This window comes from Vigna angularis, chromosome 6, assembly GCF_016808095.1.
Source record: "Vigna angularis cultivar LongXiaoDou No.4 chromosome 6, ASM1680809v1, whole genome shotgun sequence".
NCBI classification, from domain to species: Eukaryota; Viridiplantae; Streptophyta; class Magnoliopsida; order Fabales; family Fabaceae; genus Vigna; species Vigna angularis.
Window position 1 is genome coordinate 18460968 of NC_068975.1, and position 13840 is coordinate 18474807.

At 34.3% G+C, this 13840-nt stretch overlaps 1 protein-coding gene across 2 annotated transcripts; it reads left to right on the forward strand.

Moving 5' to 3' along the window:
* Nucleotides 1–3232: 3232 nt before the first annotated feature.
* On the forward strand, nt 3233–8975 carry LOC108343233 (ABC transporter C family member 3-like). 2 transcript variants are annotated; one of them, XM_052878740.1, is made up of 12 exons: nt 3233–3449; nt 3737–4105; nt 4208–5535; nt 5689–5775; nt 5868–6521; nt 6679–6843; nt 7085–7379; nt 7481–7695; nt 7796–8101; nt 8192–8255; nt 8363–8602; nt 8690–8975. In XM_052878740.1, the coding sequence occupies exons 2-12, from the start codon at nt 3754–3756 to the stop codon at nt 8800–8802; spliced, it is 3819 nt and encodes a 1272-aa protein (XP_052734700.1). In that variant the 5' UTR covers nt 3233–3449; nt 3737–3753; the 3' UTR covers nt 8803–8975. The 2 variants fall into 2 exon arrangements, with proteins under 2 accessions (XP_052734700.1, XP_052734699.1); XM_052878739.1 differs by having other exon boundaries at nt 3737–5535.
* The last annotated feature ends 4865 nt before the right edge of the window (nt 8976–13840 follow it).

The window sequence follows — 13840 nt, forward strand, 5'->3', positions numbered from 1 at the left end:
TATTAATTATGCAGGTCTGTCTGTGTTGTGAACATTTTATGCAAGTTTGGGTTGTTGGATAACAAATACAATTGAACTCAACTTTGCTTGGTTGTTTTATATGGAACTATGAACGGTCTTTTCCTTCGATATTTACCGACGATTTTTTCTTTCAGTAATTACCAACGACCTTTTCCTTTGGTAATTACCGACGGTCTTTTCCTTTGGTAATTATTGACGATCATTTTCTTCTATAATTATTGAAGGAATGGGTCGTTGGTAATTATCGAAGGTCAATAGTCATCGGTAATGGTTACCAACAAAGGATTTATCGACGAATATCTGATGTTGGTAATCAATCAAAAATAGCGTATTAACGACAAATTTTGGACGTTTTCAATGGATTCTGTATATCGATAATCCCTTTTTCTTGTAGCTTAGTGCATGTGTTCTTTAGATGATGTTGTTTCTTTTGATAGATTTTTTTTACGCCCCTTGTATAACGAGATTCACTTAGACACTTTTAGATCTATTATTTTAAGCATAGTGTCTTGACTTGGACTGCTACATTGTACGCGAGAAGATCCAAGCCAATTGTGTGCATCTTCTCCTCATTCACTTGGATGAACAACTCACCGAAATCTTCACAAAATTTCTTCAGTGTGTTCATTTTCGATCTATCTTCTCCAAACTTGGATTAGTCAATATATATATCATCAACTTGAAAGGAGGCTATCAAAATGATTATGTTAGTTAATATCACTGCTTATGAGCAATAATTAGTCAATTAGAGTTTAGTTAGTTAGGATTTGGGATTTTTTTACATTTTTCCTCATTCTCTCTATTTTGCATGAACCCGATATAAACTAAGGTTCTTTTTTTTCTCTTCTAACATATATAAACAGAAATACACAGATTACATGAGTTTTCAAGTTTTCCCCTAATTACTTGTTTTGATATTCTTTTGTTTTCATGTTTTTCTCCCTTGTTGTTGACATGGATGCTTTATCTACTCTAGCTTTCTCTCTTCCATACCTTATAATAAGTAAGAATTCTTAAAACTATGTAACGTGATTAATTTCTATTAAGTTATTTCACGTGTATTACATATAATTAAGTTAGGTTCAATAAAAATTATAGGCTTCTGAAATTCAATATATTTTGTATTCTTGTTCAATTGTTTTCTTCTATCCTTAAAAAGGAAAAAAACAGAGAAAAATACTCTTGAAAGTTCATTATGTCATCCCGGTTACAAATTTGAATGTATTGACATTATCAATGCTCACATACCATGATATTAATCAGGATAAAGAGAAAAGAAAATATACTTTTAGAAAATTCTCATGCGCATGCTTCAACCTCAATGACTTTTGTCCACCATCTGCAACCTCCACATTCATTCTTTTTCCACAACCATACCTTTCTATCGCTTGTATCCTTGTTCTTTGTGAGCATATACTTTTCAAGTGCAAAAGGAGAAACATATTAGGTGATGCATGATTTTAACATCTTCCAATTTTCTAATTTCTACCTTACGTTTTATATACTTAAGTTAACTCTTTTTCAAAGTAATCCAACCTATCAATGTTGTTTGTCAAAAAGAATTTAAACTTTTCTACTTGTTATATCCAATAAAATCATTACAAAAAGTAACTTTGAATTGATAGATTTTATTTTGAAGTGATGGGATGAAGCAAAATGGCTGGTCCTTCAATGCATTGTGAGATTTAAAAGTGAGTCCAAGCACGTGCAACAGAAAGAAACAAAGTTGATAGCAAGAAAAGCCACAAAACCTTGCATTATTAGTAGGACCACGCCAACACTGATGACCGAAAGCATTGACTTCGCCAATCTCACCTCACAAACCCTAATTCACTCCAAATGTTTCGATCCTTCACGTTTTTAAGGAAAATGACAAGCGAATCTATAATGTTCGCAAATTTTTAATTACTCCAACAGGAATAAGCTCAAACTGTTCATAAATATTTTTTGTTATAGTATCATTCAATCACAAATAGTCATACAAGAAAATCATTAACTTTATTACTATAACCTTGTAATTAGATGAAGAGTCTTTGTAAAAGAATTTAAATGCTTTGTAATAAAATACACCGTTTGAATACTTTTTTTAAAAAATTAAAATTTTGGAAATTTATAATAATAATTTAATTGCTTAAAATTAGAAAATTTCAAATTTTATATAGTATTTAAAATTCACACTCTCTTCTCTATCAACTTTATGTGTCTCTTTTTTCATATATATATATATATATATATATATATATTAATATATGTGTGTGTGTTCATGTGGTTGATATTGTTAACTTAGATTTGTCTAGAACATTATTACTCTTAAAAGATTACTCAAATAGTAGTAGTTGTTATAGTTAAGAGTTTTGAATTAAAAAACATTTTAATTGGTAATACTTTGTTTAAACTTTAAAACATTTGAATGTTTAAACCCGGTTGATCTAGAGCAATCTAATATGTTTGTAATCAAAGTGATTTTGTTTGAATTAAACAATAAAATTACAAAAACTCAAACAAATTCAAAACAACATTCACAATTTTATTTAATGAATAATAAATTCACCCATACCCTATCCAAATACACCTGTCTTTGTCCCTGCGTGCTTCATTGAATAATTGTATGTATTTTGTTTAGTACTAATTAACAAATTATTATAAAGTTTTGATATATAAATATCGTAATTCTAATATAGTCACTTAGCTATCTGTCTGAAAAGAGCATTCATACACCACTCAGAAAATTGTACCCATTATGGAAGACTACTAATAAATAGATTAGCAAAGATTATATATTCACATATTTTATTTTTATTTAGGGTATCCATTAAATAAAAATAAATAAAGTAATCGACAAAATATTACTTTATAACAAATCAATAAATTTAATACAACAATATTCTATTTTTTCTTAAAAATAGAAAAACCAAAATCATTTATTAGTTGTTTTTATTTTAAATATAAAAGTAATAAATATTGAAAACTTCACTTATATAACATACTATGTTTGATTTAAATTTTGTATATACTTTGAAATAGCTTGTATTCTCATATCAGTATGATATTATACTATTTAATAGTTTTTGTATTATAGTGTGTTATTAATGTTTGGTTCAAAGAGTGCTTACTCGATGGTGTTTTATTCTTTAAGAACTCTTACGTCAATACGTCAATCACTATTCTTCAACAAGAAAAATCTATTCAATAATGAAGCTTCTTTGGTTACGATATTTTCTGAAGTAAAGGAATATCCATATCACGTTCTACTGCCCTTTTTCTTCTCTCACTACTGTTCTTATTCTTCTTGTGATGCACCATCTATCTCATTCACCAACCTCACCACTTTTCACAAGTGATGTGTCTCCTTTACTCTACCAAGTCTTGTTTATTGCTTCCTGTGTTGTGGCTATGAAAAGAAGTGAAAGACTACCTCAGACAAAAGAGTGAGAGCATTAGATTCCATAGTTTTGGTTTCTTGTAATTCAAGTGCAGTTTGTAACTTAGTTATTTTTTGTGTTCAATCGTGTGTTATGCTTACTAAACTACTTTCTGGTGTTGTTTGTGCTTGCATACCGGAGACTCCAATGCTTAGGATCGTAGCTTCCCATGTTTGTTAAGAATTTGGTGCTGTGTCTATTCTTTTGTGGTTGACTTTGTAAACATGTCTGTGTAAAACATGTTTTCTTGCCAATTATATACCTTGATTCTTATATAGGATCCTCTGTCACAGGTTGTTGTGTTAACAACATGGCTAAGCTTTCCCCTCTTGAAGAGACCCTTCTAAACGGTGACTCCTGTACAAGCAGCAAGTCTGATCCCATTAAGACAAAAGGAAATGAAAACTTAAACCGAAATTCAAATGCTGGATTTTTCAATATTCTCACTTTCTCGTGGATCAGTCCATTAATAACAGTAGGCAATGAGAGGACTTTAAACCATGAAGACATCCCACGTCTTGGTACTGATGACAGTGCCTACGGGATTTTTCAAACTTTTAGAAGCAAACTACAGTCAGAGTGTGGTAGTGTTAGGAATGTGACAACTCTTAAGCTGGCCAAGGTTTTATTCTTGTCGACATGGCAAGGGATCTTCTTATCAGGTTTATTTGCATTCTTGTATACGTGTGCTTCTTATGTAGGACCCTTTCTTATTGATATCCTTGTTCAATACCTCAACGGAGAACACATGTTTAAAAATGAAGGATATGTTTTGACTGCGGCATTTGTTGCTGCAAAGCTTTTGGAGAGTCTTGCAGACAGGCACTGCATGTTCAGGTTCCAGCAGGTTGGGGTCCAAATTCAATCAAAGTTGGTGGCAATGATCTATGCTAAAGGTTTGACTCTTTCATGTCAATCAATGGAGGTTCATAGCACAGGGGAAATCATCAACTTAATGACTGTTGATGCTTCAAGGATTGGAGAATTTTGTTGGTATATGCATCGACCCTGGATGTGTGTTTTGCAAGTTGCTCTGGCCTTGTTGATTCTCTATAGAAGTGTAGGGGTTGCTTCAATAGCTGCTCTTGCTGCCACTGTAATTGTAATGTTTTTAAACCATCCCGTGGCATCATTGCAAGAAAAGTTTCAAGGCAAGGTAATGGAGTCCAAAGATAATAGAATGAAGGCTACGTCTGAGATTCTTAAGAATATGAGGATTCTAAAACTGCAAGCATGGGAGATGAAGTTCTTATCAAAGATTATTCAGCTTAGGAAAACAGAGGAGATATGGCTGAAGAAATTTCTAGCTGGCTCAGCAGTTGTTAGATTTGTTTTCCATAATGCCCCCACTTTTATCGCAGTGGTTACTTTTGGTACTTGTGTTCTTGTAGGCATCCCACTTGAATCAGGAAAGGTCTTATCTGCACTTGCAACATTCCGAATTCTTCAAATGCCTATCTACGGTCTTCCTGACACGGTTACAATGATTGCACAAAGTAGGATTTCTCTTGAAAGGATTGCATCATTTCTTCGTTTAGAAGAGTTGCAGACTGATGTAGTAGAGAAGCTTCCTTGGGGTAGTTCTGATAAGGCAGTTGAATTAGTAGATGGAAATTTCTCATGGGATTTATCTTCCTCTAATCCAACATTGAAAAACATCAATCTCACAGTTTTTCATGGTACGAGGGTTGCTGTATGTGGAACTGTTGGATCAGGAAAGTCTAGTTTACTTTCTTGCATTATAGGGGAAGTACCAAAGATATCTGGGAGTCTGAAAATATGTGGAACAAAGGCCTATGTTTCTCAATCACCATGGATACAGAGTGGCAAGATAGAAGAGAACATATTGTTTGGTAAAGAGATGGACAGGGAAAAGTATGAGAGGGTGCTAGAAGCATGTTCCTTGAAAAAAGACCTTGAGGTTCTACCATTTGGAGATCAGACCATTGTTGGAGAGAAAGGGATCAATTTGAGTGGTGGACAGAAGCAAAGAGTGCAAATAGCGCGTGCTATATACCAAGATGCTGATATATATCTTTTTGATGATCCATTCAGTGCGGTGGATGCTCATACGGGATCTCATCTTTTTAAGGTGCTATTTTCCAACAGTTTCTTCTTTACAGATTTGGATTCTTCCTTTTTCTTCAATAGATGATATAGTTTAAACGTAGATATGCTAGTTTTCCTTTTGCCTTTGGATACAAAGGCTGTAATCTGATTTTCCCTTCACTCTACACTGTTTCAGGAGTGCTTGCTTGACCTTTTAAAATCCAAAACTGTGATATACGTAACCCATCAAGTAGAATTCTTACCTGATGCTGATCTAATACTGGTGAGTAATTCATAAATTTCATGCTCAGGAACTCAAACATCCACATTTGGTCAATTTTTGTCTATGTAACAGTAACTTTCTCTTGCTTACAGGTCATGAGAGAAGGAAGAATAACTCAATCGGGAAAATTCAATGACATTCTCAGGTCAGGGACTGATTTTATGGAACTTGTAGATGCACACAGAGCAGCTTTATCTTCATCAATTAAGTCCCTAGAGAGAAGACCAACATTTAAACAACAAAGTACCACCAAGGAGAACAAAAATTCATTAACTGATTTTGAATATGAGGAAAATGAGGAAAACATTCATGATAAGAAGGATAATAAAGATGACACAAATGAATCAAAAGGACAACTTGTTCAAGAAGAAGAACGGGAAAAGGGTAGAGTTGGGTTTAATGTATACTGGAAATACATCACAACAGCTTATGGAGGAGCTCTTGTGCCCTTCATATTACTAGCTCAGATACTCACCGTGGGTTTTCAAATTGCAAGCAATTACTGGATGACTGTGGCAACTCCTGTTTCAGGAACTGCTGAACCTGATATTGGAAGCCTTACACTTATGCTTGTCTATGTCGCATTGGCAATCGGAAGTTCAATTTTCACCCTTGCGAGAGCATTTATTGCTGTGATAGCTGGATATAAAACAGCCACTGTGCTCTTCAGTAAAATGCATTTCTGTGTTTTTCGAGCACCAATATCTTTTTTTGATGCCACCCCAAGTGGTCGAATCCTGAATAGAGTATGTTATAGTATGTTCATAATTCTTCAATGGTTTAATTTGAAGAGAGAACTTATTTACCTGATCATATTGCTTATTGCATTGTATTGGAGAGTTCAATTCTTTATTTTTTTCCCCTAAATTACTATATTCAATATAGTTTTGCCTTTTGTTGCAGGCTTCAACAGACCAAAGTGAACTAGATATGAGCATTCCATCATTAGTATGGGCAATTACCCTAAATTTGATTCAAATCTTCGGAAATATTGTTATAATTTCTCAAGCGGTATGGCAGGTCTTTCTAGTATTGATTCCTGTAATGGCAGCATGCATATGGTACCAGGTAATTTTATAGATCTGAACTACATTATTCAGCAACAAGAACTGCAGATGTCACCAAGTGAATTTGATTCTGACTTTCATTTCCTCTGTTTAATTTTTCATTGTGCCTGATTTCCTCATCAGTGTTTAAAGAGCACATAATTTTATCATATTTCTCACGTTCAGAGGGAAAAAAATATGAATCTGACTTGTTATTGTGCTAAGATGTCATTTATGCTAAAATAGAGCTTCTATAAATGCAGCGATACTATTCTGCATCTGCAAGGGAACTGGCACGATTAGTTGGTACATGTCAAGCTCCAGTTATACAACATTTTTCAGAAACAATCTCAGGATCAACAACCATAAAATGTTTTGAACAAGAATCAAGATTTAATGACATAAATATGAAATTGATAGACAGATATTCCCAACCTAAATTATACAGTGCTGCTGCAATTGAATGGTTGAATTTCAGATTGGATATTTTATCCACTCTCACATTTGCCTTCTGTTTGGTTTTCTTGATATCTTTTCCAAACTCATTTACTGCTCCAGGTGAGTACTTCAAACTGCATACATTTAGTAGTCAAATTTTACTGCTTATGACACTAAAAGCTTTCATTCCCTTTTTCACTTCAATTGTTGTCTTTTTCAAGGCATTGCTGGACTGGCTGTGACATATGGACTTAATCTAAACTCTCTACAAACTAATATAATCTGGTTTCTTTGCACTTTGGAGAACAAAATTATATCTGTTGAAAGAATACTTCAATACACATCTCTCCCAAGTGAAGCTCCTCTTGTGATTAAAGACAACCAGCCGGAATATTATTGGCCATCATTTGGTGAGGTTCATATCCGGGATCTACAGGTATATTTCAATGGCTATTCATTTGTTCCATTATGAATTGAAGGCTACAATTATATTTTCTTGGTGGTATATAACTGTAATGAGGAGCTGGGTTATGCAGGTTCGATATGCTCCTCACCTGCCTATTGTTCTACGAGGCCTTACTTGCACTTTTACTGCTGGATCAAAAACTGGTATTGTAGGAAGAACAGGAAGTGGAAAAACAACTCTAGTGCAAACACTTTTCCGACTTGTTGAACCTGTTGCGGGACAAATATTGATAGATAGCATTAACATCACTTCGATTGGAATTCATGATTTGAGGTCCAGACTAAGCATTATTCCTCAAGAGCCAACAATGTTTGAAGGGACTGTAAGAAGCAACCTGGATCCGCTGGAAGAGTACACAGATGAACAGATTTGGCAGGTAAGTTGAGTTTTTTTGATACTATAGGAAGAACTTATCTCTTTAGTTTCCTCATGGTATACATCCTAATTTGTTAAGACATGTTTTCAGGCTTTAGAGATGTGCCAACTTGGAGATGAAGTAAGGAAAAAAGAAGGGAGACTTGATTCCATAGGTTTGACTTCTCAAAACTTTGAACATAGACATAACAGGTGTTACAAGTCACAATCATATGCCTAAATGAAGTGGGAGTGTATTACTTATCATTATGAGCTTTTGCAGTTACTGAAAATGGAGAAAATTGGAGCATGGGTCAAAGGCAATTGGTCTGCCTTGGCCGTGTTCTACTGAAGAAAAGCAAGATCTTGGTGCTTGATGAAGCTACTGCATCTGTTGACACAGCCACAGATAATATTATTCAGCAAACAGTTAAGCATCATTTTGCAGAATGCACAGTCCTCACCATTGCTCATAGGATAACTTCAATCATTGACAGTGACATGGTTCTGTTTTTAAATCAAGGTAAGCATCACTCTGTCTCCTTTTTCTTGCCAATGTGGTATTGTGTTAACTTCAATCATATGATTTCGTTTCATATTGATGCTTCAGGGTTGATTGAAGAATATGATTCACCAAAGAAACTGCTTAAGAACAAATCTTCATCTCTAGCTCTACTGGTTGCTGAATACACAAGGAGATCAGACTCTGGTTTTGGAAATTAAATTCAAACTGATTTTAAATTTTCCTCCAACCAGATATATTTGTAATATGTAATATGTATAATCCTACCTTGCTGAACTGCGGTAGAAATTTTCTAAAGCCTTTTCCCTGTGGGTTGATCGCCAACCCATTTCCTTATATTAAAAATTAAAATAAAAATAACTTAAAAAATTAATTTTTTATGATATTATTTAAATAATGTAAATATATAATAGCAATATAACAAAATTATTAATAATTTAGATTTAATTATTAATTATAATAATATTTATATGACTAAATGTGTCTTATATATATATATATATATATATATATATATATATATATATATATATATTAAAGACATTTGATTATATAAATATTGTATAAGTTTTTTGATTGATAGAGTAATATTTAAGAAAAAAGAAATTTGAAAAACAAAAATTAAAAAAAAAATAAAAGAACAATTTTAACCTGCTTTATTATGATATTATTTCTGATATATTTTCATAATTTTTTTGGCATCTTTCTAAATGATTATTTTATTTTTTGTGAAAATGATTTTTGATTTATCTGTTTTGGATCCTAGAACAAGTTTTAAAAAATTGTTGGATCATGATATCTGGAACTGGATTTCCAAAACGAAGTTTCTTAAATGAGAATTTCAGAATGTATGAAATGTATTTTTGGAGAATTTTTCTGAAGCAAAATTTCAAACAAATTTTTTGGAATATATAATACTTTCCAAAATTATTTTTTAAGAATGAGCTTTTTAAACAAACTTTTTAAAACACATTAAAAAACGTTCTCAAAAGAACTTTTCAAAATACAATAAAATACGTTCTAAAATACATTAAAATACGCAGGACACATATGTAACTCTCTAGTGGAAAGCATTATGACGGGTAATAAAATTTCAAAACCGATCTGACAGCAAAATACTTTGTACAATCTCGCCCGAGGTTCTTAACAATACTTTCTAAGAGATAAAGAGATGGCAGTTTTTGATCACTTAACACTAGTACAATAAACAGAAATGGCATCGGTTAGTTTCGTTTATACGCACCGGTTTTACAACCCGTACATATAAAAGCGAGGTAAAAAGGATACGTTTAATGCCTCGGTTGTAAACCGGGTCAAAAAGGGATTGATTTTCGTCTCGGTTATCTTTTGAACCGAGTCAGTATCTTAAAAAATTCAATAAAAAAAAATTTCAGAAAACTGCTGAACCATTTACCATTTTCTGGGTCTTTCCTCAATCCTTTAACACAGGAGCCATGTCTCAATGCAGAATTCGAACTCAAGCATTTTCAGTTATAATTCCAAAACGCAAACCAACTCCAGAAATCAGAATAAGATACATCACAGAGCAGATAAAACCATAAATCAGAATAAGGATACATCTAAGAACAGAGTATAACAAATGGAAAAAAATGAAAGAAAATCCTCATTTGACGTTGCCATCCTCGGCCCCCATTTCCCAGCTCCTTCCTTCTCCCCCATTTCCCAGTACAAAGAAGTCACCTTTTCAATTGGTAGAACCCAACCTTCATCCTCATTGACGCTGTCATCCTCGGCCTTCGAAGCGGAGCCGGACGGTCCCAAAACAGCTTCATCCACGGTGATTGAGGGCTCGGAAGGGGGCTGGACCGGGTGCTAGGCCAGCGGCTCCACCACTGGCACGGGCCGCACCAGGCGGTCCACGAACAACACTAGATCTGAGATCGCGTCAGCTGGTGGAGTGAGATCACATCCGGTTGGGTGGCGATTGGTGGTGGGGTTGGGGTTGCGGGGTGGGAGGCACGACGGAGCGAGGGCCAGGGAGCGGCGGAGCGAGAGCGAGGGAGCGGCGGAGCGAGAGCGAGGGAGCGACAGAGCGAGACTGAGGGAGCGGCGAAGCGAGAGCGAGGGAGCGGCGAACGAGACTGAGGGAGCGGCGGAGCGAGAGCGAGGGAGCGACGGACGAGACTGAGTGAGCGGCGGAGCGAGAGCGAGGGAGTGGCGGAGCGAGAGCGAGGGAGTGAGAGATTGACGGAGCGAGAGAGCAAGGGAGGAGGGAGAGGGAGGGATAGGGAGGGAGAGTGAGGGAGAACGAGTGAGAGGGAGGGAGAGTGAGGGAGAACGAGTGAGAGGGAGGGAGAGTGAGGCAGAACGAGTGAGAGGGAGGGAGAGTGAGGGAGAACGAGTGAGAGGGAGCGAGAGTGAGGGAGCGAGGTAATGAGCGAGGGAGTGTTAAGATCTGGAAAATGAATAGGTCTCGGTTCTTGCTCGCCTGAAGCCATACATGCGTATAGGTCTCGGTTCTACACCTGACCGAGGCCTATAGTTCTTAAAAAAAATGAAAAAAAAAATATGAAATGATTATATACCTCGGTTTCCGTTTAAACCGAGGCATAAACATTATTTTACACTGGTTCTGAACGAACCGAAGCCATAGGCTATGCACTTATTTCAAATTTCAGAGACTGTCAGGGGGTAGGTGGGCTGTTAGGCTTCGGTCATTACTTTAACCGAGGTAATATAGCTTATATGCTTCGGTTGATTTTGGACCGAGGCATATAAGTTGGCTTAAACTGCAAAAATGCCACCGCATTTTGATAGACTTCGGTTGCACCTAAACCGAAGCCTATAACGCGAGTTAAAAAGCAGTTTTTTTACTAGTGTAACCTAGAAAGTCATTAACTTGTTTCAATTACATTATACATTTTTTTAAGGGTGAAATATGTTTTTGGTCTCTTAACTTTTAGGGAAAATTGGAATTAGTCTCTATTCAAAACTTTTGCCTAATTTAGTCTCCAAACTTTAGACATGTGTGAATTTAGTCCTTTTAACTAAATTTTGTTAGGTTTATTTGATGTTTCAAGTGCGTTTTATGATAGCATTTGAGTTGTTTATACCGTTTGACACATTTTTGTTTCAATATTAACTGAGAAATGCGTTTGAAATATCTAATAAAGTTAACAAAATTTGGTTAAAAGGACTAAATTCACACATTTCTAAAGTTTGGGGACTAAAATTAGTTCAAAGTTTGAAAGAGGGACTAATTTTCACCGAAAGTTAAGGGATCAAAAACATATTTAACCATTTTTATAAAATTAAAAAACACAATGACAAGAATAAGATTGCCATGAGAAATGCAAACATGGAATACAACTAAAAGCAATGTAATCCAACTTATAGAAGTGAGTAGTTAGTGAAGAGACACCACTTAAAAGAAACCCCACTCTTGTGAAATCCTAGCAATGTGCAACTTGCACTTTTCTCTCATCTTGTCACTGTCCTCTAAGTGGTTGAGATCAATGACCGAAAGCTCGCATTTCTCAACGGCCACTAGGAGACTGCATGGAGGCATGTCGTCAACGATGTCGACGCTCCGACGAGAGTGCACGGCGTAGAACCTTCAAGATGTGTAGGGTTTCCAGATGTGGAGGTGATGAGTGTTCTTTGCTCAGGGATGAGAGAAAAAAATGCAAGATTGGAAAGAAATGAAATGCTGACGAGAAACAAAAGCTCTATAGGACGAGATTTCGAAGAAATGAAATTGGAATGTTGTGCTGTGGGATGGCGAGATTGAAAGAAAGGGGTTTTGCCTTCATTACACAAGTCTCCTCTCAAACATCTCAGACAAATAGTAAATTGGTAAGAACCTTAATGTTATCAACTTTTTTTCTTATATAAGTATATCCTAAAACATTCTTTTTTTCATAGTTCAATTGCAGCACATATAATGTTAGAGAAATCAACAGCTAAGGCTAAAAAGCTTAGATGGTTGACCCTCAAGGTTTGATATTTTGGTCCATATTTTCTTATAATTATCTTATTCCAGCGATTTTCTTTAATTATTTATAATTATGATGACATATTATAGTGTAATAGACAAACCAACTCATATGAGTATGGTTATTATGTAATGCATTGGATGAAGATCATTATTCGTGCACATATTACAAGTGGTTGGGAATCGATAATATTTGCATTTAATAAAAAAAAAATTCTGCATTGATTAGAAATCATATACACTAATTGAAATCATTGTGTTTTATGCAGAGATTCAACACTCTTACCATTCTCGACATCGGAGAACCCTCGCAAAATATGTGATACAACTGTAAAATAATATGTTATTGTTAGGATATAATAATTTGTACATTATCTTATCATAATTTGTACATTGAGTTCATTTTAGGTTATTATTCTTGATTCAAGAATATATTATGGACTGTTTTTGTACTATACATACTTGTTTTGACATGCAAGTATGTTTCTGTGTGTAGGATATTATCTTTTAAAAAATGTAGGCTTTAGGTTGTGATTATTACAATCGAGACAGAAAAAAGTCTATAACATCAGTTCGGGCTCCAATCAAAGCTAAATATCTTTAAATTCAATAAATAATTTAATTAAAATTTGATATAAGACGTGGGTTGTTAAAATAATCAAAGCAAAAATGTTTTATAGCGTTGGTTTTACTCCCATTAGATTTTAAATAATTATTTAATTTAAAAAATTTAAGTTTTTAATTTCTTTCAAAATCAAATAATTAATTAAAATTTGATAGTGTGTATGATCTCGATGTATAACCTCGGTTGATGTAGAACTTCTAGGTTATAAATCCAATTTTTTTAATTTATTCTCAGTTTTGTATTTTGTTTTTTTATTAATCAATTCAAAATTTTAACCTTTGTGCTTATGTTCTTGAGACTAAAATATATATTTTTATCTTATTTTAATGTCTTGGTTCGAAAACTGCGATCATTTGTCAAAAAATAACTATTGAAGTATTATTTCGCTGTATTAACGAGTAAAGGATGGTGATCAAACTTTATAAGTAATGAAAATTTACAACCAAAGCTTTAACGACCTGATTTAGTTCATTTTCAAATATAACTTTAACATAGAAAACAATAATTTTTTTTAGTTTTTCTTTTTCTTTATCTCATATGTTTCTTACTTATCTTTCTAATTTATTTCTTTTATATTATACAGTTTCTTTATTTGTTGCATTAGTTTCAATATTATACTTTTACTAGATGTTTGGACCCTCATGACACCTCCTTTCAA